Source organism: Asparagus officinalis, chromosome 2, assembly GCF_001876935.1.
Source record: "Asparagus officinalis chromosome 2, Aspof.V1, whole genome shotgun sequence".
Classification (NCBI taxonomy): Eukaryota; Viridiplantae; Streptophyta; class Magnoliopsida; order Asparagales; family Asparagaceae; genus Asparagus; species Asparagus officinalis.
In genome coordinates this window covers 35,534,719-35,560,793 of record NC_033795.1, presented here as the reverse complement: position 1 = coordinate 35,560,793, position 26,075 = coordinate 35,534,719, and the positions used below count along the sequence as shown (strand labels likewise).

General features: G+C 34.5%; 1 protein-coding gene across 2 annotated transcripts in view; it reads left to right on the top strand.

The window, feature by feature from the left end:
* Positions 1-18,624, top strand: part of LOC109830656 (probable alpha-mannosidase At5g13980) — a 36,314-nt gene extending 17,690 nt beyond the window's left edge. Inside the window, exons 15-29 of one of the 2 annotated variants that reach the window (XM_020397983.1) lie at positions 5,882-6,101; positions 6,199-6,338; positions 6,589-6,657; positions 6,776-6,845; positions 6,952-7,010; positions 13,179-13,226; positions 13,376-13,495; positions 15,191-15,256; positions 15,448-15,560; positions 15,652-15,736; positions 17,246-17,356; positions 17,421-17,516; positions 17,963-18,010; positions 18,138-18,206; positions 18,308-18,624. In XM_020397983.1, coding sequence (XP_020253572.1) covers positions 5,882-6,101; positions 6,199-6,338; positions 6,589-6,657; positions 6,776-6,845; positions 6,952-7,010; positions 13,179-13,226; positions 13,376-13,495; positions 15,191-15,256; positions 15,448-15,560; positions 15,652-15,736; positions 17,246-17,356; positions 17,421-17,516; positions 17,963-18,010; positions 18,138-18,206; positions 18,308-18,529 — 1,536 coding nt within the window. In that variant the 3' untranslated portion in view covers positions 18,530-18,624. Of the gene's footprint in view, positions 1-5,881; positions 6,102-6,198; positions 6,339-6,588; positions 6,658-6,775; positions 6,846-6,938; positions 7,011-13,178; positions 13,227-13,375; positions 13,496-15,190; positions 15,257-15,447; positions 15,561-15,651; positions 15,737-17,245; positions 17,357-17,420; positions 17,517-17,962; positions 18,011-18,137; positions 18,207-18,307 lie in introns of both variants that reach the window. The other variant, XM_020397982.1, reaches the window with a different exon arrangement.

Sequence of the window (26,075 nt, the reverse complement as noted above, 5' to 3'; positions counted from 1 at the left end):
TAAATACAAATTTCTAGGGTTTGCCAAAGACAGTGATGCAAGTGGATTCTTAGATCTCGACAATAAATTATTGAAGCTCGAGATGCAAATTTTTTTAAGGAGAAATTTATCAAAGATAAAAATTTGTCACTCAAAGATATACCAGAGAACACTGAAGAAGAAGCTACTACTTTGGAGGACTCTACTCGAAATGAAGAAGTTGTTATTCTAGAGGAAGTTGTAGAGCTTCCAGTCAAGCGGGTAAGAAATGTAAAGGATTTTGGTGGTTATTTCTTTATGTATAATGTAGAGATTATCATTTAACCTTTCATAATGCTATGAGATTCAAAGATGCATTATTTTAGAAGGAAGTTACAGAAGATGATATGAATTCTCTTCTTTAAATTCACACTTGGGTGTTAGTTGATCTTCCAGAATGAGCAATGTCAATCAAGAGTAAATGGATCTTCAAACGGAAGATTTTGTACTGACGGTACTATTGAGATGTACAAGTCAAAATTGGTGGCTGAATGTTTCTCTTAGAAGGAAGACATTTACTTCTTTGATATCTTTGCACAAGTTTGTTGCATCACGACCATTAGAATGCTTATATCTTGGGCTGCCACACATAAGCTTATTGTGCATCGGATGGACGTGAAGACGATGTTCTTAAATGGAGTTGTCAATGAAAAATCTATATGGAGCAACCGGAATGTTATATTGTTGATAATATGAATAATAAAGTATGCAAATTGATCAAGTCCCTGATGGACTAAAGCAAGCTCCTAAACTCTGACATGAGAAGTTCGACAAAGTCGTTTAGGGAGATGAGTTTAAAGTCGGTGAGTCTGACAAATGCCTCTATATAAAAGTTATTGGAGAAGGTGATTATTATTAGTCTATATGTAGATGATATGCTTATCATTGGTACTGATATGTAGATAGTCACATCTACGAAGAAGCTTTTGTCAACTCAGTTCTGTATGAAAGATCTTGGAGATGCTATTGTAATTCTTGAGATCAAGATCTTTCGGTCAAAAAATAGGATTGGTTTAACTCAATCTCATTACATTGAGAATACGTTGAAAAAATATGGTATTTTGATCTTCTGGAGATTTTGATACCATATGACTACATTAAGAAGCTTCAAGCCAACTCACGAAGACCGATTAAACAGCTAGAGTACTCGATGATCATCGAGATTCTTATGTACACTATGAGTTGCACAAGACCAGATATAGCTTTCATTGTTGGAATGCTAAGCAAATTTACAAGCAATACTGGAAAGTTATTGGGATGCTATTAAAAGAATGTTAAGGTACTTGAAAGGGACTATGATCTAGGCTTATTCTTCTCTAGATATGCTGTAACAATAGAAGGCTTTTGAGATGCTGGTTGGTGCGCAAATCTAGGTGAGTGCAGATTTATAGAAGGATTTGTATTTACTATGGGAGGTGCAATAGTCATGGAAATATAAGAACCCGACAATTATTGCACAGTTACCCATGGAGTCAGAGTTTTATGCTCTGTCTACAGTAAGAAATGATGTTGAGTGGCTTAGATACCTCATTAGAGACCTTCCATGAAGGAACTACAAGGAGCAGTGAAAACTATCTATTGTGATAACTAATGAGTGTTGTGGTAGCAAACTCATTGTTCAACAGAAAAAAGCAAACAAGTCATCTAGAGCATGATTAACTCAATGAATTAATCAATAAAGGAGTCATCTCAGTGATCGACGTTCGTTCTCTAAAGAATATTGTTGATTCTATGATGAAAGGTCTGAAGAAGGAATTGATGGAGAAAATGTCTGCTAAAATGGGTCTTAAAGCTATATAAGTTTTATTTTAATTTTCTTTGTAATCGAATTATTAGTTCCGAGCTTAGCTAGTAGTAGTTAGACATTGGTTCAAAAATAACAATGAAACTTGTGTTTATCCTACTATGTGGAGGTTAGTTTTAAAAATCTTAAGAGTCCAAGAGATTTCAGATGTGGTAGGAACATATCCAAAGGACTCAACTATGTTAAGATGGAAGTTTGGCCGTTCCTATTAAGTCTTAAGGTAAGATTTCAAAATCCTAATTAAACTAGGAAAGAGCACATGGACTAAAACATGCTAATCTTTAAGCAAAGATAAGTGATTCAAGGTGTTATTCCCCACTATTTGGTTTTATCTATGTGATCACTAAATTGTATTTATGTGGTTCAAGACTGAGTTCACCATGCACTCAACTACCTTTTAGTTGATCTAAAAGAGGATTCAAGTCTATACATCTTCCTTATGCACATTGGTTAAAACAATGATAGTTTGAAATTTGTAGGGAATTGTTAGAGTTTTATGTAAAAGTTTTCTAAATGGGCTAAGTTTCAAACTACATATATTATATTATGTATTTCAATTAAAAAATACACCAAGTGGTAAAAATCTTTTTGAACAAATCAAAGGTCATGGGTTCAAGGCTTGCTGAAGGCAACCCTTAACTCATTTTACCTATCAATTCTCCATAAATTTAAATTTAGACTCGGACCTCAGATCAAATCGGATCTGGTCGGGTTGGGTCATGGATCAGACCTTATTAGGTTGAGGTGCTATGATGTTGCAACGGTTGTTTTGTAGGTGCGCTTAGCATGTTGGCATCAGGGTGCAGAGGTGGCGCCCTACTGATGCACCGCTAGCTGCAACTCCAGCCTCTACGCAGGATGCTTCACAGCATACAAAGTGGTAGAGTCCGACCTAAATACGCGTCTCGATTCGGACTTGGGCCTTTTTTGATGGAGTTCCACTCAATGACACCTTTCACCCGGACTTAGACTTGTTAGAGTAGTTGGCTTAGAAAACAACTAGAGGGTGATTGTTGGGCTTCTAAATTGATCTATTTAATGGGCTCATTAAACAGACCGGTTAATGTAACTAATGGGCTGAATGAGTGTAATTGATTTGACCTTTTAGTTGCTCTCATTAATGAGACATTTGGGTTTCTCTCATTAATGAGCTAGCAACTCTTAGGCTGGGTCAAAGACCTATATAAAGCTTTTTGAACAACACCAGGGCTTTTTCTCAAAAGTATCATCTAGAAATTGTAGTGCTGATTTGAGTCCAATTCTATGCGAGGTTATAGTCTGAAATCAGATCAAGGAGAACGCCTAGTGCTTGTACTTGATTAAGGAGATCGTTGAGGGTCTGGTTGGTGCACGTCAGTACACTCAAGTTGTTCCTGTAAATAATTTAGGTTTGGGATCGTTGTACCAGAGTGGGCTAAATCTTACTTTAAGTTCAGCATTTTAGGACGCACAGGTACTCAAATCATTTTTTTATAACAAGCATTTCAGGAAAGTTCATATTCCCTGTCTTGATTTTTCCCTTTTGTTCTAGCAAAACTTTAAACTGACATCTTCAATGAATAAAAAATTTGTGGATTGTTACATGAGAGCTTATCCTTTTCCCAGAGAAGACATGAGATTGGTGCTATATAAAAATTGGTGGCAAGAGAAATTACACGCATAGGTGAATTTGAGAAGTGGCACACAATGCATAAAGAATATCTCATACATTAAACAATGATATAACTTTTATGGTCGTGGATGTGCAAAAGAGTTGATGCTGGAGCAAACAATGACAAATTTTCACTTTCAGGCTCTCTGGATTGCACGCATAATATTGACTGTTTTAGTCATAGCTTTCTTAGGAGGTTCTAAATGACTATGCATTTGAAGCATTAATAAGATCAATGAGTCTATTTTCTAGTAAATTTAGTTATGCGTGAATTAGAGTTCTCTGGTGAAAGATATCTGCAGAATATTCAGAGCATATTTGGATTTCATTAGCGGTAGGGAAAGCTAAGGGAAAATAAGGGATAGAAGATAAGGGAATATCCTTCTCCTAGGGTCTGCCCTTTTTTTAGGGCGGGGGGATATTGTATTGTTGGGGGTGGACCTAGGAGAACTAGGGGTACATTGCACCCCTTACGATATATCCAAACAGGGTGAATGGTCTCCCCTACCTTCCCTTCTTCCCTATTCCCTTCAATCCAAACAAGGCCTAAGGGATGATGCATTTGGATTACCTTGACTTTTATGTTTTCTAGGATATTAAGTTAGTCAAATATGTCTTTTAGTATTTCAATATCATTTAATTGCCATCTAGAAGTATGAAATCTCATGCGTGAAGGGTTGTTTCAAGTTTGTATATATCCTTGTGTTCTAATGAAAAATGTAGTGTGTTGAGTTTGATTATAGTTAAGCCTTGTGCTTTGAGTTTGCTCTACATTTCATTGGTGGATTCTATTGAGTGTGCGTTTATCTGTATTTGTACGGAAGGGTCCTTCGAGTGGTGACTTGTCGTATCCATGTAGTCGTGTATTTGTATCTCTAGATTAGTTGGCTAATCCTATTTATTAGTCATTTATTCTATGGTGGTCGTTTATTCTAAGGTGGTTTTCCTACATCTTTAAGAGCATTTGAATTGAGATGTAGAAACCTTACATTAGAAGGAAAGAAAACAAAATGTAAATTAGACCATAAAAAAGAGGCTTAGAGGTGGATAACATCTTTTGTAGGTCATTATATTAAGACAGGGAAGGAAATACTCACCTTGATGGAGGAGGCAGGAACCTATATTGCATGGGGTTTTAAGTTCAAGTTGCGATACCTAGACAATAAAATGTGTTGCTTCTAGAAAATATTACATCTCTACATAGAAAATAATCCTCAAGTGATCGACGCTTACGATGTGCTACATTTTAACATCAAATACTTAGGGTCCTTTTGGTAGCCTGTTGCAAGTGTAGTTGCATGCAACTACACAAAAATTGTAGTTCCATACAATTGGGCCATTTTTGTCTAGTTGCATGCATCTGTTTCATTACAATTGGTTACTAGCAGTTACAACTGTAGTTGTAAAATCACCTTAATTGTAACTTTCGTCTTGCGGCCATTTTGGGCTGCAAGTCAAGATGCTACAAATCCATTTAAGTTGCAATTGTAGTTGAAACAAATTATTTGTCAAAAAGTTTATTTTTAAAAATTACTTTTCCAAACAATATTATTTTTTCAATAATATATTTTTTTGAAAATTACTTTCTTTTTCAAAAATATTAATTCTGGAAAATATTATTTTCTAAAATTATTATTTATTTAGAAAATATTATTTCGCCAAAAAAGTATTTCTTCGTAAACTATTATTCATTCATAAAATATGATTTTTCAAAAAATTATCATTTTTCCAAAATTATTTTTCTCAAAAACTATTTTTTTAAATAAATAATATGTTTTTAGAAACCATTATTATTTTTAGAAAAATAAATATCTTTTCCAAAAATAATATTTCTCCAAAAGTATTTTTCATAAATATTAATTTTTAATAGAAATATTATTTATTTATACGAAATATTTTTTTAAAAATATTATTTTTCTTGGAATGTAATAATTTCTCTCATTTTTAGAAGTATATTATTTTGTTTAAAAATATTATTTTACTAGAAAAGTTATCTTTAAATAAATATGTTTTTGATAAAGTATTGTCAATTTTTCCAAATATTATTTTCTAAAAAAATTTTAAACAATATTTCAATAATATTATTTTTAATTATCAATTTTAATTTTTTTTAAAAATAATTGAAAAAACAAGTTGCATATAAGAAGTTACAAGCAAAGCCAATCTGCTGTAATTGCCCATCGTAAAATTTAAAAATTGAACCAAACAATTACAACTGTAGTTGCATGTAAGAACAGTTGCAACGTTTTAGTTGTATGCAAGTTTCAGTTGCATTGCAACTGCAATTGCAACTACCAAATGCCTCCTAAATGAAGCTCTGAAGTTTCTTTATGACCTATAATTTCTACCCCAAAATACTTTCCTAAAGATTTGAAGCTTAATGAACTTTGCATCCTAAACTGGCGCAGGTTGGCAGTGGATCTGTTGTTGTCCATAATTCTGATGGAAAAGAAGTTGAATCTCAGCTTCTACCTCTAGTCAAAGCTTCAGCGGCCATAAGACGCCGCTACGTCAAGGCATATTTAGGCTCATCTCCTAGCACTACCCCTAAATTTTGGCTTGTTTTCCCAGTCTCTGTACCACCTGTTGGTTTCAGTACATACTTAGTCTCTAATGCAAAGAAGACAGGTCAGTTATTTGTTTGCTTTATTTGCATTTTGGTTTTCACTGAGGTATGAAATGACTTGTTTTACTAAAATTTGGTATGTACACATGAAAAATATAGGCTCGTCTGCTGCAGTGTCGACCCTACACTACTCAGAAAGAAGTCCAAACAGCCCTGTAGAAGTTGGACCAGGAGAGTTGAAGCTTTCCTATAATGCAGAACAAGGGAAACTATCTTATTATTCAAATATTAGAAGCTCGGTATGTTTAAATTCAGTTTCTATTTATGGTTATACTGATAATGTAAACTTTTCCTTGTCACATAAGATACATTCGACTTATAGCTGGCACATAGACAAAATGAAATGTTTCTTCTACCAATTTTCAACTTTGTTCCAATTTCCCAAGGGCTTTACTTGGGGATTCTCACTGATTTTTTTATCTCTTAGCTGATTTTTTATCTCTTAGATCCTTTTTTTTGGAGTCTCATATGATTTTGTTTCCTCTTAAGGTGAAAGCAACTATTGAACAGTCATATAGTTATTATGTGGGAGATAATGGAAGTGGTATTGATCCACAGGTAGTCTATCATTACTTGAGAGACCTTGTCTGATTTCATTGGTGAAATGTACTGTGTTTATCACAATATTATTTTAATTCAAACTAAATTACTTAACAAATTTTGATGCATGTTACAGGCTTCTGGAGCATACATATTTCGTCCAAATGGTACGTTTTCTATCAAGCCTGAAGGAAAGGTATGTTTGGGTTAGTTTTTGTGGCCTAGTCTAATTGTGAAACTAAATCCTCTAATTTCTTAAATTTTATTCTTCCATCATTGAAATTTCCTTTTGTGGCAAGGTTTCTTCTACAGTTCTACGAGGGCCACTGTTAGATGAAGTGCATCAGCAGATAAATCCATGGATATATCAGGTGGTTTAGTCAATTTATTACTGTTGTTGATAGAACTGTAACTCTCTCTAATGAATATAATATTGGACATATAATGATTTCATTGTTTTCCTATTTTATTTCAAACATCAAAGGTAGACCCACAAGTAAATCCATCTGCCTTTTTACTATACTCACCATGCTTGATCGACAGGCAAAACTGACAAAAATCAAATGAAAATATTCGGAATTAATCTACCAATTTACAAGTTAGTTCTGGTGAGGTCTATGTTAGACCCTAGAGGGGGGGTGATTAGAGTCTTATGCTAATCTAATCCGATTAAATGCCAATTAGATGATCTCCTCAAGCTCTTGTGGAAGTGATTCACAAAACCAAAACACTCAAATGCTTAAAAGCTTATAAACACACTTAAACCAAACATAAACCCTTGATTAAAACTTTCTTAAACTTGTTTTTAAACTCTCTTAATTTTTTTGAAAAGACATCAGCAATGGGGTATATATACCCTCTCAAAACTCAGCCAAAAACACCCAAAACAAAAGACAGAAAAGCCTCCAGAAATCTGCTCAGGAAATAGCCGTTAGGAGCCAACGGCTCTTTTGTCGGTCGACCGAAAATCTCGTCGGTCGACCGATGGAAAGCATTCGGTCGACCGATGGCAAATCCGGTCGACCGCCCATCGTCGGTCGACCGGTGCGGTTGACCGATGGAGCTTTCGGTCGACCGGACCGGTCGACCGACAGACTCTCTGTCGCCCAGTGAGAATATGAACTCAGGTTCGGTCGACCGGTACGGTCGACCGAAAACAGATATGACAGAAACTGAAACCTGTTTTGCTGGTTTTAAAATGCTGTTTAAAAATATCAAATAAATTCCAAAAAATGTAAAACTTTGGGGAATGATTGTAGACATGATAATAAACATGCTACAATGACTGGTTTCGAAAAAGGACTTCCCAAATGAAAAATATCATCATTTTGCAAAATAGTCCAAAACACGAAAATGTAAACATGTGAATTTTGACATTTTGGCTAAACCAACTTTTGAAACTTTACAAAATGATTTTATAGACTTGAAGAAAGATGTAAACTATTGTTATGAAGTCTATAAACAATGAATGTAGTATTTTATCAAAATACACATATAATGCACTAAAACATGATTTCATTTAACTAACTAAAATTGATATTGATGAAATCATATATATGCATATGAGTATGAAACAAAAATATGTTTTCTAATTATATTCAATTGTTTCATAGTAAAACTTGAAAACTATCAAACCAAAACGTGTATGTGTGTATATGATTGAGCTTAAAGTACTAACACACATAATATAAATTCCTAAACTAAATTACCCAAGCAATGATCTTGATCTTCAATAAGCTTGACTTGGTAATCTCGCGGATGAAGCTTGAACTAGATCTTTAACTTTGAATTTGCAAGGCTTCACCGACATTCCGCCAACCTCCATTTGATATCGTCGTTATGGCGCAATTCATCCATCCTCCAACTACGTTGTTTGTCTACAATACATAGGAATGCACAAACACTAGACAAACAACATTAGTAGTAAATTGTTTGTAAATCATCATCAAAATAAGAAGGTCAACAATCTCCCCATTTTTGATGATGACAAACAATTTACAAAAAGGAATATATGCATGAAGAAAATGAACATATACAAGATAATACACATGCATATAAACAAGGAATTGTATACTCACAATATTTCTCCCCCTTTGACAACATCAAAAAGGGAACAAAAGAATTAAGAGAGCGAAAGCTCCCCCTATCAATAAGCATAGGTGAGTATAAATCATAAAAAGATATAGGGATTGTTCCCCCTATCAAAATGCCTCATGAATGTATGAAATGAAGATCATGGCAAACATATGTGAGCAAGCATAAAAGATATGCTAACAATCACTCACATTCAAGAGATAATGAGAACACATAATGATATGTCACGATAAATATGTGTCTCAAAATACAAGCCTAAAAACCATGTATAAAAAAATAGATTTATGAAATCAAAAGAGAGAAAAAAAACATGAGAATCATACAAAAAGTTTTCAAATGAAAACAATTCAACCAAAAGAAATCATAAATCAAAGTTTATATTCAAAACAATGTTTGATCAATAAAAAAAATTTTCTTTACATAACTTGATCAAACCACTCATAGAATACATTATAAAGCACGAATAGATGATCCATTAGCACAAACACATAAATATCATCATATAAGTGAATTATAATGAATTCAAAAGCAACAAATCAAAACACAATTTTTAAGAGAGGCAACAATTATATCAAGCTCTTGAGCTTGTTCCAACCCATATAATCATTTTAGCATCCGGTAAACTTGATTTGGGAATAAATCCGGAGGGTTATATAAACACAAACCTCTCATCAAAATCAAGACTAATAATTATGAAAACAAAAGATTTGATAAAAGAAAAATTGTTTTCATAACAAAAAGATTTTAAAACAATTTACAAAACAAAAAATAAAAACACTAAAGTTCTTGGTTTAAAATCAAATTTGTTTTTGTACCCAAGTATTCTTGGTACCAAAAGATTTAGGGACATGACCCCTATCATTCAAGCTCAAAGCCCTAGGGTTATGAACCTTCTTGGGCACATATGGTGCACTAGCACGGTCAAAACAATATTCATTCAAATGACCATTTCGATTGCAATTCGTGCAATGAAAAGAGTGAAAAGATTTGTGTTGACCAAGTGAGCGTGCACGGAAATCATTTGCAACTAAAGATTGTCTTTTAAATTTATTTTGCAAATGAGAAACCTTATTAAATTTGGCCAAATGACCAAATCGACCACAATGATCACATTTAAACACATGAGCATGCTTATGATGAACATGATGAGTATGTGCATGTGTATGTGAAAAATGTGATGATGAAGCTTGATGAGATGCACAAGAAGGATTAATATGAGCCTTAGAGGGTTTTTGTGCATCATAGCAAAATCTAGCAAGATGGCCTTTACGACCGCAATTTGTGCATTTGTAGACTTTGCTATACATGTGTGCATGATGAATAGGATGTTTAGATGTTTTAGCATGAGATTTAGCACACATGTCCATAAGCTTGTTATTATTGACAATGCATGATTTAAGAGTTGAATCTAAAGATGATATTCTATTTTTAATATTATTCAACTCATCATTAGGCACATATGCATTAGCATTAGAAGTAGAACATATATGATCATTTGTAAAAGAATTAAACTCATTTCTAATGTTCTCTACTTCTAATATGGCATTGTTCTTAGCATGAGATAAGCTAGAGATGGATGAGGTCAATTTTTCATTTTCCAAATTTAATAAGTCATTGTTTTCTTTAAGCATAGTATTTTCTTTTGCAATGATATCAAATTTGGAATCAATAAAATTGTTTTGCAATTTTGTATAGGCATGAGATAATCTATCATATGCACAAGCGAGTTCATTGATGGATATATCACTATCGGATTCCGAATCGCTTACCACACTAGGGCTATCGCCTAGTGGCCGTGTGCATGATGATGCTCCACACTCACTTGAAGAATAATCCTCCAAACTACGTCGGATTTCCTCCAAGTTGTCTTGATGTGCTTCTATGAATTTCCATAAATTGTAAGCACTATTAAAATGAACAAATTTGTTAGAAAAGGATGAGTCAAAGGCATTAAGCAAGTATTCTAACAAAAGCTTGTTCATATTAAACATTCTTTTATCATTGCTACTCCACTTAGATTTTTCCGAAGTGGGTATAATATAAGCATTTTCAATAACTTCCCATAAATCGGATTGTTTAGATTTAACAAATATGTTAAATCTAGAACACCATTGGTCATAGGGGAGATTATTTATTTTAGGAGCAATAACAGTATCATAGCCTAAACAAGATGCACAATGTATGTCCATAATAAGAAAATGTATGCAAGCAAGATACAAATAAAGCAAAAAAGAAGATTAGCACAATAAGCTAACTTGGATCTTTAACTTAAGGCGATTAGACCTTAAATCAAAGAGCACCAAGCTTTGATACCAATTGTTAGACCCTAGAGGGGGGGGGTGATTAGGGTCTTATGCTAATCTAATCCGATTAAATGCCAATTAGATGATCTCCTCAAGCTCTTGTGGAAGTGATTCACAAAACTAAAACACTCAAATGCTTAAAAGCTTATAAACACACTTAAACCAAACATAAACCCTTGATTAAAACTTTCTTAAACTTGTTTTAAAACTCTCTTGGTTAGGTGGAGAGCTGAAGGCAATGGGGTATTTATACCCTCTCAAAACTTCAGCAAAACCCCAGCCAAAAAGACAAAAACAGCCCCAATAAACAGCTCAGGAAATAGCCGTTAGAAGTCCAACGGATCTATTGTCGGTCGACCGAAAATTCCGTCGGTCGACCGATGGAAAAATTCGGTCGACCGGCAGAGAGCAAAAGCACGAAGAAGAGTTCTGGACCTTCGTCGGTCGACCGGTGCGGTCGACCGATGGAGTTTTTCGGTCGACCGGACCGGTCGACCGACAGACTCTCTGTCGCCCAGTGAGAATATGAACTCATGTTCGGTCGACCGAAATCTGACATATTCAAAAACTGTTTTGCTGATTTTAAAACGCTGTTTAAAAATATCAAATAAATTCAGAAAAATGTAAAACTTTGGGGAATGATTGTAGACATGATAATACACATGCTACAAAAACTGGTTTTCTAAAAAGACTTCCCAAATGAGAAATACCATCATTTTACAAAATAGTCCAAAACATGAAAATGTAAACATATGAATCTTGACATTTTAGCTTAACCATGTTTTGAAACATTACAAAATGATTTTGTAGACTTAATAAAAGATGTATATGATTATTGTTAAGTCTATAAACCAAGAAAACAATATTTTCACAAATACAATAGAAAGTAAAACGTATGAGTATGTATATGAAAATATATTTGTTTCATATCTATGAAATTAAACCAAAACAACTTATCCACATAGAAAACAAGCATGTATACACATTTTTTGGAATTTATTTGTAAAAACTTTGTTTGTGGATAACTAAAAACCAAGATGTATATGTATATAACTATATATATATATATATATATATATATATATATATATATATACTAAGAAACTAATAAATGTGTGTGTGAATATAATATTGAGCTTAGAGTATATAACACACATAATATAAACCTATACTAAATATACCCAAGCTTGATCTTGATCTTCATTGAAGCTCAACTTGGTACACATGCGGATGAAGCTTGAACTAGATCTTTAACTTTGAATTTGCAAGGCTTCACCGACATTCCGCCAACCTCCATTTGATATCGTCGTTATGGCGCAATCCATCCATCCTCCAACTACGTTGTTTGTCTACAATACATAGGAATGCACAAACACTAGACAAACAACATTAGTAGTAAATTGTTTGTAAATCATCATCAAAATAAGAAGGCCAACAGTCTATGTAGTAGATCATGGGTTATGCCTAATTTGGACCTGGAATGGCATGTCCTTTTGGAGGCTTAATGCTTGTTTACCCAACCTTGTATCAACAACTGAAAGCAAACTTAAAGTTCTATATATGCGACTCCAGTCAGTCACTCTTCTCTCACATGGATGTATTGTTTAGAATTTTAGTTTTTGTCTTTGATTAAGCTTTAAACCTAGGGCTAAAATGGGAATAAGTTTCTACTATTGAGGCTGAAACAGGGTCTGGCAGAGTATTGGTGTCAATGTAGGTATCCTATTTGATTTATGTGGTCTTGTATTTGGAAGTTTACAGGCTGGTGGAGTGACCAAGCAGAACCTGGTAACTGAGTTGATCTCATTTTAGAATATGTCCATGGTTTGGAAACACCTTAGAATCATAATACTATGGGATGCTTGTGGGGTGGTTGTGAGGTGGCATCTCACTTGTTTGATTGTACTTTGTACTGCAACAGTAAATTATTTGTATCATTCTTCTAGTTATACTCTTCACTTATATGAGCCCTCTGTTAATTTTTCTCTTGTTGATAACGTAGGAGGATATAATCTGATATTTCAAGCTTATTCTGTTCTTTTGATGCATGTGAAGTTGTGAACACTTGACATTCTTTGTTGAATTCCCAATTATATTCCGTACCAGTGACTAATCTGTTCATAAAATTATTTGCTGATTCAGATTACAAGAGCATACAAGGCAAAGGAACATGCAGAGATTGAGTTTATAGTAAGTGTATTACCTTTAGAATTTTAGTGTAAATATTAGCAGTTACTTCTGTATGCAGAAGATTAGTGGCTGTATTATTGTTTTCCTTGTAAATTTAACCTGAATGATTATGTGATGAAATATTTTAATAACTAAGAGGTTAAATTTAGGTTGGGCCTATCCCCATTGATGATGGTATTGGGAAAGAAGTAGCGACACAGATTACAACAACCATGATAACAAACAAGACGTTCTACACAGATTCCAGCGGACGTGATTTTCTTAAAAGGGTATGCTCCATGAGTTATGTCTTTTTGTTTTAAGTGTTAATATTGCTTGGTACCATTACTGGTTCACAACCCAGTAGCTTAAACTTTTTTGTTAAAAGCAATTACCTGGAAAATTTGTCTGTATATTTTATCTTCTAGTGATCTTCATATCATAAATTGTCTTCTGAAATGCTTAGGTTATCACTAATGCCCTTTGAACTAAAAATGTCTTCAGTCGATTTTGGCGATCAGTACAGGAGAGAGAGAAGGAGGGGGGGGGGTGGCGTTGCTGGACCCTGGATATTCAAAAATCGTGCAACTCCATTTAATTTATTTGAGATAATGGAACATGATTAGCTTACTGAGAATTTTTTTTTCTTTTCAATCTCGTACTAAAGCTAAACTATGCCCTAGATGGCAACCAATAAAAATGATAATTCGTTAATCTTATAGGAAACTACACAAGTTGTTCCTTCACGTTCTTGTTATATGTTTTTATCTGTTATTTAATGTACACTATGTCAAACCATACTATTTCTTGTGTTAGTTTCAATCTCATCCAATGTGTGAAGGTTTTCCTGTTGCGACATGGGGAATAGATAACCCTCAGGGGATAAACAAACCTCTTGATGAATTCTTAAAAAACACATTGTCAAAGGATCCTGCCACATTGTCAAAGGACCCTCCCATTACACCAAAACTCTGAAGTTATGGTGAGGGTTGAGGGATATAATTTTATATTCTAGCATGTCCCCTAGGTTTAGAGTCCTTTTATGGCTGAAAGCTAGACTCACAGAGTGGTATTTTTTTCCACTTTTAAAATTTTTGGCTAGTTGAATTCAAATCTGGGTTCAAACTTGGGTTGCTCTAACACCATACCAAAGGCGCCTGCCCTTACACCAAAACTCCATGGTTGTATTGAGGGTTGAGGGATATAATTTTATATTCTAATTATATTCTAACACACATCAATATAGCAGAAACATAATTTCTCTCATATTCAGTTACTCTAACTTGAAGAAATTTACTTGTGTGGTGATTAATGAGGGTAGACATCTGCAGTAGCTCACATCCTCAAGATCTAGATGTGGTTTCTTCATCTACGAATTCAATGATATATAGGTCCAAATAGGGTTATGCATTTAGTATTCACTTTTGTAGTTTACGTAGAGCACATACCTAATTATACTGAATAGTGGACCAACGTCTTCAATCTTAAAGAAAGGAAGGAGGATAATGATGTTTTATTAAAATGGATGAGAGATCTTATGATATACTGGAGCCACATACCGAGCACACTAGCCAAGTGAACAATTAATCAAAATACTCGGCAGCAATAAAACCCACATTAGAGGCTTCACATTCTTCTATTTTCCCGGTCAGTAGTCCATTTAGTGGGCAGGAGTAATCTTTATCTTTAAATTATTGATCAAGTAATTGAAGTGCCATCAATAGTGTTCTTTTTTCTTAGGGGAATATCAAATGTCTGGTCAATCATAGACTTGTACATCTTTAGTTAGTCGAATCATCAAAATATTTGGATTTTCTGTTGCATTTCTTTATGTTTTGAGTTATCTATTAGAGTTATCTATTTTATTTTGATATCTTCCACCTCATAATAAATGTTTGCTCCGTGTTTAACTATAGCTTTATGTTTAACTATAGCTTTATGTTTAACTATAGCTTTGAACCCTGTATTTGCTGTACCATTTGTAGATTCGGAATTATAGATCTGACTGGGACTTGCAAGTGAACCAACCAGTTGCTGGGAACTATTACCCTGTAAGTTCTTTTTTACATAGATTACTTGAGCAGATAGTCTGAACGAAAGATGCACATGACTAGGATTTTATGCTTATGTTGTTCGCTATGGCAGATGAAAATTGTCAGTAAACTTATGCTTTTAATTTTTATTATCTTAGCATAACCTAGAGAAGTTTATATGAAAAAGTAACAAAAATAGTTTATTTCAGATTAATCTTGGAATTTACATCCAAGATGATAGCAAAGAACTCTCAATTTTAGTGGATCGTTCTGTTGGGGGCTCCAGCATTGTAGATGGGCAGATAGAACTGATGCTACACAGGTATATTATTCTTTAAATGTTTGATCCATTCCGCAAAATTAGTTTCAGTTTTTGGTCTAAAACCATATCATTTTTTCCTCCAATTGTATAGGAGGTTGCTTCATGATGATGGCCGAGGTGTTGCTGAGGCACTTAATGAAACAGTCTGTGCAAATGATGCATGTGAAGGATTAACAGTAAGCTGTTTTTCTTCAGATCTCATTAAGGAAAAAAATTACTCGGATGCTTGTATATGGATTCGACCCTTTATGCAACATGTAAAAACAGAAGTCATTGAATTTGACTCCATTGGAGAACATTTCTACCTAGAACCTAGTCTTCATGTTTTCAAATGCAGAGCGTTAGTTTTTTTTCCCACCTTTTTTCCCTTCTGAATTCTCCTACCTGAGATATAAACCTTTATTGAGTCCTCTGCTTAGTAGTTGAGTAATATGTTCAATTGAGATAAAATTCAATTCCTTTCTATTTTTCAATGTATAAGTATGATCGAAATTAAAATCTTGATACTTTTATTATATTTCTTGTTTTCTGAGAGCATATTATGTTTCTTGTTGCAATCTATCTGTATCATTACAACTACAACACTTTGGGAGAGGTTTTTGCAATTGCATTAAATTGGAAATATGTTCTTCTCAAAGCCTTACTTCTCAAAGAGATATGTAAATTCTCTAAGTCACTAACTGCATCGAAGATGTTTACATGTTTTAGTTTACTTCTGAAAAACATATCAAATTTCTGTAAGTTACTAATTGCCGTGGAGGATGTTTAAATGTTTTAGTTTGGAAACTGTGACAATTGCTTGAGAATAGTCATATCATTTGGAATGTTCTAATTTTACTCTTCTTCGATGCCATTAAACTTATTTATTTGAGAAAATATGAGGGTTTTTTTTACAGTGTGCATACATACAAATTTAATGCTTGATTAGTCATATTGGCTGGTTTATACTATTATCTAGTACATAGAAAGATATATTACAAAGATCAGAACAATTTTTTCCTGTATTCCCCTCATATGTTACAGTATTCTGATGTTTTAAAGAGAAATATTAGCAAACTGGGAAAATTTTCTTGTACTTCAATTGTACGCATGGTTCTATTCTGGACAAGAGTGTCAGAGACGAAATAGTTTTCTGTGTAAATTATAATGGAGGTGTTGTCACTTGTCAATGTCATGTAATGTTACTACCTCTTGCAAAAAGATTTGTGTCAATTATAATGGAGCTGTTGACAATCTTCAAGTAATGTTAAGGGTGATACCTCTTGTAAAAAGAATACTGGAAAAGGCCAGTAGAAAGACTTGTCCTGTTGAAATGTGATAGATTTCCAACTGTATATGCACTTTAGGTTCTAATTTATTCGCAGTTTTATTGCTTGTCAGATTAATGCAGCTTTTATCAGCAATGCTTTCATCGTCTATAAGAAAAATCTTGTTATAAGTTATGCTGGAAAAGGCCAGTAGAAAGGCTTGTCTTGTTGAAATGTGATAGATTTCCAACCACAAATGCACTTTAGGATCTAATTGATTTGCAGTTTTATTGCTTGTCGGATTAATTCATCTTTTATCAGCAATGTTTTCATCTTAGTGTATAGGAAAAATCTTGTTTTAAGTTGTATCAAACTTAGTTATGATAAGAAATTAGCTGCGGGCATGGCAGTACTCATGCAGTTGGTATTTTTTGACAGGCTCAAGGAAAATTTTATCTTAGAATTGATCCAATAGGAGAGGGAGCTAAGTGGCGTCGGTCGTATGGTCAGGAGATATATTCTCCTCTTCTTGTTGCATTCTCAGAACAGGCAAGCTCCTGGCTAGTTATTAGCCTTTCTGATCCATTATCCTCATATTTATCTCAATTTTCAGGATGGAGATAACTGGGTCAATTCTCATGTCGGAAATTTTTCTGCCATGGCTCCTTCCTATAGCTTGCCAGATAATGTTGCCTTGCTCACTCTCCAGGTATGCAACTCGTTTAAAATGCAGTATCCACTATTGATGGCATACTACACTAAGTTAAGGAGAACACATTGAAAAATTCTAATGCATCCTCTGTTGTCCTTTAGTCAGGAAGTCCATGCTTGTAGCTGATAAAAAATTACTGCATGGTATTCAGTATTGATATCAGGAATAAGAACTTGACCATTGGAGAAATTCATTTTCGATATAATTCAATGATTTTGTATGATATCGGTCCACAACAGAATGAAACCTTCTCGATATCAATATGGTTTCATAATGTTTATTGTGTTTTTCTGTTTTCATGTAATCACACATTCCTCCCAACAAAAATAATATTGGTAGTTGTAACATTGAAGTAAGCAAACTTTTTTAACCAAGCACCAAACGTATTTTCCTAAATTTTTCCTTATTGTTTCCATCTTTATGGTAAGTGTAACTTTTTTCAGGCTCTTGAAGATGGCACAGCTCTTCTACGGTTGGCACACCTTTATGAGGTACCTCCTTTCTTCTTTGCCCTGTAAATTGGGCTAGTTTCTATAATTACAATTATTTTTTTGTTTTTGTTTTCAAACAATCTCATGATTCTTTCTTCCCTAATTATTTTCCTGTCAATATTGAAAGGTTGGGGAAGATAAGGATCTGTCAACGATGGCTAGTGTAGAACTTAAAAAGGTTTTCCCCGGCAAAAAGGTATTACAATTACGTCAAGCTGAACTGGTGTTTTTTTTTTAAAAAATACATATATAGCTCTTCTGATCATTTTTTTTTCTTGTTAATTTCTGACATCTCAGATTAGTAAGATAACTGAAATGAATTTGTCCGCCAACCAAGATAGAACAGAGATGGAAAAGAAGAGGCTAAAATGGAAGGTAGAAGGCTCGCAGAATGCAGAATCCATTCGTAGAGGTGCGCCTGTTGATCCTTCAAGGTTAGTCGTGGAGCTCGGACCCATGGAAATCCGTACCTTTGTTATTAGCTTTGATTACATAATGCTTCAAGTGGATGGACCGTAATATGTTCGTAAACATCCGACTTGTATGTTTATTTTCCAAGTCCCTTCGAGCCTTTAATAAAAGTTTTAACCTTTTTTATGGGGGTCCTGATAAAACATTCAAGTATTGCTTAACGTTGCCATACGCATTTACACAGTTATTTTATTGCTCGGTGGTAATGTAAAGTGGGTATGGGCGGTCTCAGGTTTCTTAGAGCATCTCCAACAACTTCTCTAAATTTTTTTTCAAAATGGGGAAGCAAAAGTCATATTCTTCAAATTATTTTTACACCAACTCCAACAGCTTCCTCATTTTGAAGAATTTATTTTTTCCTCCAAAAATTTGGAGAATGCTACAGATTTGGGGAAGTTTTCCCATTTTTTCTTCTCCATCCCTATTTTGGGGAATGAGATGGGGAATCTGTTGGACCAAAAACCTAACTATATTCTTCAAAAGTGGGAAATGGGGAAGCTGTTGGAGATGCTCTGTGTGACGAAAAGAGAAAAAAAGGAAGAAAGAGTACGCTGCTAGCTTTGCTAACTGAAGAAGTATTATGCGGAGACGGTAGAATTTACGGTCGTAATGCATTAATCCCATTTACCTACAGGAACGACCAAAAGGTGACTCTGCATGCTTCTGAAAGAGAATTTAGAGCCCATCGAGGCTGAAAAATATGTAATTTGTTCTCTTTTAACTAACAAATTCCGAGTAGATAATATACCGAGGTCACTTGGAGATGACCGCGACCGATGCAGAATTTATGTGAAAAGATTAAAAGTAAACAGTGTCCTACAAGCACAAAAGTTACCCATGAAACCTCGATGGAGAAATGTTGAAAGTTGGAAGGGGTGTTTCTGATATTTTGACTATTATGGGGGTTATTTGACAATCGTGTAAAGTTAAAGAGGATTCTTGAAATTTATGTCTCACTTGTGGGAATTGGTGGAAATGAGGTGCTTATTCCTACTTCTCATTCATACTAACAAAACACATGGCTTTAGAAGTTAGAATGCTCATTCTCACTTCTCATTCATAACCATATTCGGTGACCATATTCGGTGAGAATATGCATTCTCATTGAGTTAGTAGGAAACAACATTCCGATCTAAGTGAAAATGGGAAAAAATAACAATAAAATTTGTATCAAATATATCTCGATTGTTAGTTAATTGCTCACACAAAAGTTAAAAAAATTTCTATTCCCAAATTGTTCTCTAAGGGGCCGTTTCTTTTGTTGATTAACCTCGATGATGTAATGGATTCTGAAAGCCCCATAACCATAAATAAAATCGGTTTGCTTATGATGGATATTAAAGAAGATTTATATAAGAGGTTAAATCTAATCAATTTTATGTTTGGTTGTACATAAATGTTATTGAGGATATGTGACTAAGGGCTGTTTGTTTCTTTGTATTTTGTGGGTTTTACACTAAAAAGTGAAACCCACAAGCTTAAAATCCTAGCTTATTATCAAACATGCTTGCTATTTTTCACGTCTCGAATTTGAGGTTGACACATAGGATAGATGCATCTATTGTGAACCCTAAAATTAAGCTGATTTCACTTGGATTTGTGATCCTAGTCACATATCCTTAACAAAATACATGTGCAACCAAAAAATATTTCATTGGATTTTATCTCTTATGCAAATATAATTTAACATCCATTGCAAAACAAACATGATTTTGATTATGGATTTTCTAGATACATGATATGCATCAAAAACAATCCATGAACCAAAGAGTCCCTAAATTAAAAAAATCTGATTGAAATCTGCATAATCTTATGCTTTTAATCTTCGTGGCAACCCTAAATCCGTGTATTTAAAAAAAATATAGTTGCTAAAAATCCATAATTTTTAACTTGTGGGTCCTATTCTTTAAATGCAATAATGCGAAATGCATGGAAACAAACATCCCCTAAAGGGGTTGTTTCTTTCCATGTATTTATCAACTTTGCGTTATAAGAAAGTGATCCTAAAAGTTAAAAATCATTGTGTTTTAGTAATTACATTGTTTGTTTGACTTTTTTAATAGTTGGGATTTGGGGTTACCACGTAGCATAGATGTACCAAATGTAATTTTTCTAACTTTATGCTAATTTCAATTGGATTTGTGATTTTCCAAGAATGTTGAGCCGGGCCCAGATATGTAATTAGTTAAACAATGTATCTTGGAGGAAATTTTTATTAAAGATTTATTTTTTGTTGCAGTTTTAGTCATATATCTGTTACTTTGAATCGGTCTTCAGTGACCAAATCAACGTTCGTTTCTCAGTTGAGAAGAACGTGGAAACATGAGATAGTTAAGAGAATATCTCTCAAGGGGTGGATCTGAAGGGGGTGGAGATAGTGGGGTTAGCCCCTATAAAAGGAGGGTTGATCTCCTTTAGAAAATACAACGAAGAAAAGAAAACCTCTTACCCATTACCGGAGCCCCCCTTCAAAGATATCATCTTTTCTCTTCTCTGTATTCGATCACTGGTATCAGAGATCAAGGTTCTTCATCATCTTGGAATCCTGCTATTTTTCAGCAAAGAAAACTCTCTCTCCAACTCCTTGAAGAAGAAGCTCTCGGTTGAAGAAGAAGATTTCAGTTGAAGAAGTAGAAGAAGAAGCTAGCCAGTTGAAAAAGAAAAAGGAGCTCACCCTATATCCTTCAGTTAAAAGATAGCCTTCTCTCTCCCTTTATTTTTCGGTTTTACTCTTTCTTCATAGGCTAGCTGCAAGCCTATATCCACAAGCTTAAAGCTAAGCCTACAACCGGCGGCTAGCAAGCTAGCAACCTAGCATTTTTTTATATCACATCCAGCTAGCAAGCTAGCATTTTTTTTTTGTCCTATACAATAAAGCCTACCCTATTCCTTCTTGTCCTACTCCAAGCCTACAAAAGTCCTATCTTCAAGTTTTTTTTTTCCATCAAAATTCGTGAGCCCTCCTATTAATACATCTGCATTAACATATTTTGGGCTTTCTTTTTGGGCTTTTTGAGTGTTGTGTTTGTTTGCTGGTCCGACTGTTTCAAGTTGATCATCTCCAATCCAGTCAGAAACGACGTCGAAACTTCGACAACAGATTCTTCGGTCAACACCGCTAAGTGACGACCTCGCTTTAATTGGAGCTTCGTTTCTCAACTTACAAAAATCAGGTTCATTTTAATTTATTTAATTAATTTTATCTAACTTTATTATATTTGTCAAAATATCAAATTGAATTTAGTTTTAGTTCTCTACCGAATGGCTAGTAAACTCGTTCTATCAGAACTAGGCAAAATTGATAAATTTAATGGCAGTAATTATGATATGTGGCATAGAAAAATAGGATATGCTCTTATTCATGACAACATTGATGATATAATCGAAACCACTGCTCCAACCCTTACTGATAAATCTACACCTGAAGAAAAGAAAGGGTTTGAACAGTGGAAGTCGAAAGATAAAAAGGCGAAAAGTCTTATGCTCATGTTCATGGAAGATAACTTAATCAAAGTTTTTGAAACTTATAAGACTTCCATTGACATGTGGAATGCAATAAAAGAAAAATACGACACTGCTTCTGAAGTTAACATTCAACTCCTCTTGCATAAGTATATTCTTGTCGTATGCAAGAGGGAGACAATGTCGTAGAGCATATAAATAAAATAATTGTCATGGCTAAGGACTTATCCACTGCTGGGACTGAAATCCCGGAAAGAATGCAAGTGGCAACCATTTTGAATAGTCTTCCCCCTTCACTTGTTGTGGCTGCCACCACATTGAGAATGAATCATGCCATTAAGTCTGTCACTGATCTTCCTATGTACCTAGCGATAGAACAGGACTTAGAGCTGAATTATGTCCGTCAGAGGTATAATACTGGAAGCTATAAAAACCCTGGTCCTAATAAACCACAACCGCGAGGACCGAAGTCACAGCAGTTCAAGAAAAAGAAAGTGCCCCGTGGAGCCTGCTACAATTGTGGGGAAATTTAGGCATTTCAAGCCAAATTGCCCACAAGGTGAAAAGCAGGAGAATAAAAGAGGCTATAAGCATCCAGAACAAGGGGGTACTAGTAAAAGAGAATTCGTCGGTGTGACGGAATGCAATGCTGTGATGACGGATATCAGCGGTTGGTGGATCGACTCCGGTGCAACTAGACATATTGCAAAGGACAAGAATGGAGTCATAGAATTCACCGAGCTGAAGAAAGGAGAACAGAGAATTTATATGGGAAATAATACCTATCTCGATGTAGAAGGTATTGGTTCGTATAGATTGGATCTTGGGGGACAGCATTCTTGTCCTCAAAGATGTGTTCTATGCGCCAGGAATTCGACGCAATCTGATCTCTGTTCCCAGCTTGATGAAGAAAGGACTGGAAGTTAGGTTCTATAATAATAGGGTTTCTATAGGCAAGACTAATAAAGTGTATGCTATGGGAAAATATGTGCCCGAGCATGAATTATGTATTCTTCCAGTAGTTTGTAATAATTCTGATAATGAAATTTCGAATTTGAACTACTTGTCCTGTTATATTTCTGAATCTGAATTGTGGCATTCTAGACTAGGACATGTTAGTATTTCAAAAATGAAAGAAATTATCAGAATGAACTTGCTTCATGCACTATCTAATGTTCAGTTGCCACCATGTGAATATTGTTTAACTGGTAAAATGACTAGAAAACCTTTTATTGGCGGACATAGAGCCAATGAACTTTTAGGGTTGATACACTCGGATATTTGTGGTCCCCTAAGTGTCAAAACTCATAGTAATAAAGAATATTTTATTATTTTCATAGATGATTATTCCAAGTTTGCACACGTCTATCTTATATCCAGAAAATTAGAAGCTTTTGATTGCTTTAAGAGATAAAAGACAGAAGTTGAAAATCAACTTGGATTGAAAATCAAAATTTTGAGAACTGATAGAGGTGGAGAATATAATTCTAAAGAATTTGAAAGTTATCGTATTCAGCATGGAATTAAAAGGCATACAACAATGCCGTATACGCCACAACAAAATGGTGTTGTTGAAAGAAAGAACAGAACATTATTAAATGTAGTTAGATGCATGTTGTCTCATTCTGGTCTCTCTAAAAACTTTTGGGGAGAAGCATTGTTAACTGCAAACTACATTTTGAATAGATTTCCCACCAAATCAGTTATATCTACACCTTATGAATTATGGAATGGGAGGAAACATAATTTGAGTCATCTCAGGAAGTGGGGATCTATAGCCCATGTTCTCATTCCATGTCAACTTAGAGATAAGTTGGATTTTAAAACAATAAAGTGTAGATTCATAGGGTATTCAGAAAAGTCAAAATGTTATAAGTTCTACAATAAAGAAAAAGGAGTCATTGAAAGCAGAGATGCTACATTTCTAGAGAATCTAGAGGAAGAGGAACAAGTTCAAGAGGAAACGGAACCTCTAACTGTAATAGATGATGATTATTACAGTGTTGTTCCCACTAATGACCCTGATATTGTGAATGAACCTAATCTTGAAAATGATGAAATACCTATGGAAAATAATGTACCTAATCAACCGATTGTAGGCAACAAAAGGGCAAGAACACAACCTTCATGGATGGATGATTACTATTTGTATTCATGTGAGTCATCCTGTTTTTTGGTAGATACAAATATAGAAGAACAAGATCCCTGAACCTTTTCTGATGTGATGAAATCGCATGAATCAGCTTTGTGGCTAGAATCTATGAAAGAAGAACTTGATTCTATAGAAAAGAATAAGGTATGGGAATTATGTGATCTACCAGAAAATAGAAAAGCCATAGGATGCAAATGGGTACTCAAAAAGAAATATCATGTTGATGGATCTATTGATAAATTCAAAGCACGGTTAGTTGCCAAAGGTTATAACCATAAGGCAGGAATAGATTTTAAGGAGACGTATTCTCCTGTAGCTAAATTTGCATCCATTAGAATTATTTTGGCTATTGTTGCATATCTTGATTTGGAGTTGTTCCAAATGGATGTTAAAACTGCATTCCTTAACAGAGAGTTGAAGGAAGCAATATATATGCAACAACCTGAAGGTTTTCAGGTGAAAGAACAGGAACATAAAGTTTACAAATTAATGAAATCTCTATATGGTTTAAAACAGTCTTCTAGACAATGGTATCTCAAATTTCATGATGCAGTTACTAAACTTGGTTTTATTCAAAATAAATTAGATAATTGTGTATATGTCTTGAAAAGTGGGAGCAAGTTTACTATATTATCCTTATATGTGGATGATATATTGCTCGCTGGAAATGACATAGAAATGTTGAATAAAACCAAGGCAGATCTCAGCGAAAAGTTTGAGATGAAAGACATGGGAGATGCATCATATATTCTTGGAATTCAAATAATTCGAGATAGAAAGTCTAGAATGCTAAGTTTAAACCAAGAAAAATATTTAAGATCAGTTCTTAAAAGGTTTGGAATGGAGAATTCCAATCCGGCACCAACTCCGTTGGTTATGGGAAAGAGATTATGTAAAGAGCAAAGCCCTGGAGAGGGGCAGAAGCCATTAGATGTTCCTTATGCTCAAGCAATTGGAAGCTTGATGTATGCAATGTTGTGCACCAGACCTGATATAGCTTATGCTGTGAGTCTAGTCAGTAGATATCAAAGTAATCCAGGACCAGCACATTGGGAAGCTGTTAAAAGGATTATGAAGTATATCAGAGGTACATTGACTCATAGATTAGTTTATCAAGCTGATTCGCTTGAACTCCTCGGTTATTCCGATGCTGATTTCGGAGGTGATAAAGATGATGGAAAGTCCACTTCGGGACACTTATTTATCGTTGGAGGAGGAGCTGTTTCTTAGAGTAGCAAGAAACAAGGGTGTGTTACTAGATATACGCAAGAAGCTGAATATATAACTTACAGTATGGCAACTACACATGCTGTCTGGATAAGACGGTTTTTGATTAATCTTGATCTTAATTTGTTAAAAGATCCTATTGATATTTATTGTGATAATCAAGCAGCAATTAGCTTAATCAATAGTGGCGCGAATAGCTCCAAAGAAAAACATATTGAGATACATTATCACTATATTCGAGATATTGTAGAAAAGGGAGAAGTCAAAGTGACTTATATTCCTACTACAGATATGATCGCTGATCCTTTAACAAAAGGAATACCAGCAGAATCTTTTATCAAACATGTAAGTATGATGGGACTTAGGAATAAATAAGTCTAAGTAAAATTTCATGAATAATGAAATAAGAGTTACTCTCTACGGATAGTGGAAGTAATAATAAGCAGAAACATCCGATCTCCCGAATAGTGGGAGGCATGTCACTTGGTTGATTTGGTCAAGTGGGAGATGTTACTTTGAATCGGTCTTCAGTGACCAAATCAACGTTCGTTTCTCAGTTGAGAAGAACGTGGAAACGTGAGGTAGTTAAGAGAATATCTCTCAAGGGGCGGATCTGAAGGGGGTGGAGATAGTGGGGTTAGCCCCTATAAAAGGAGGGTTGATCTCCTTTAGAAAATACAACGAAGAAAAGAAAACCTCTTACTCATTACCGGAGCCCCCCTTCAAAGATATCATCTTTTCTCTTCTCTGTAT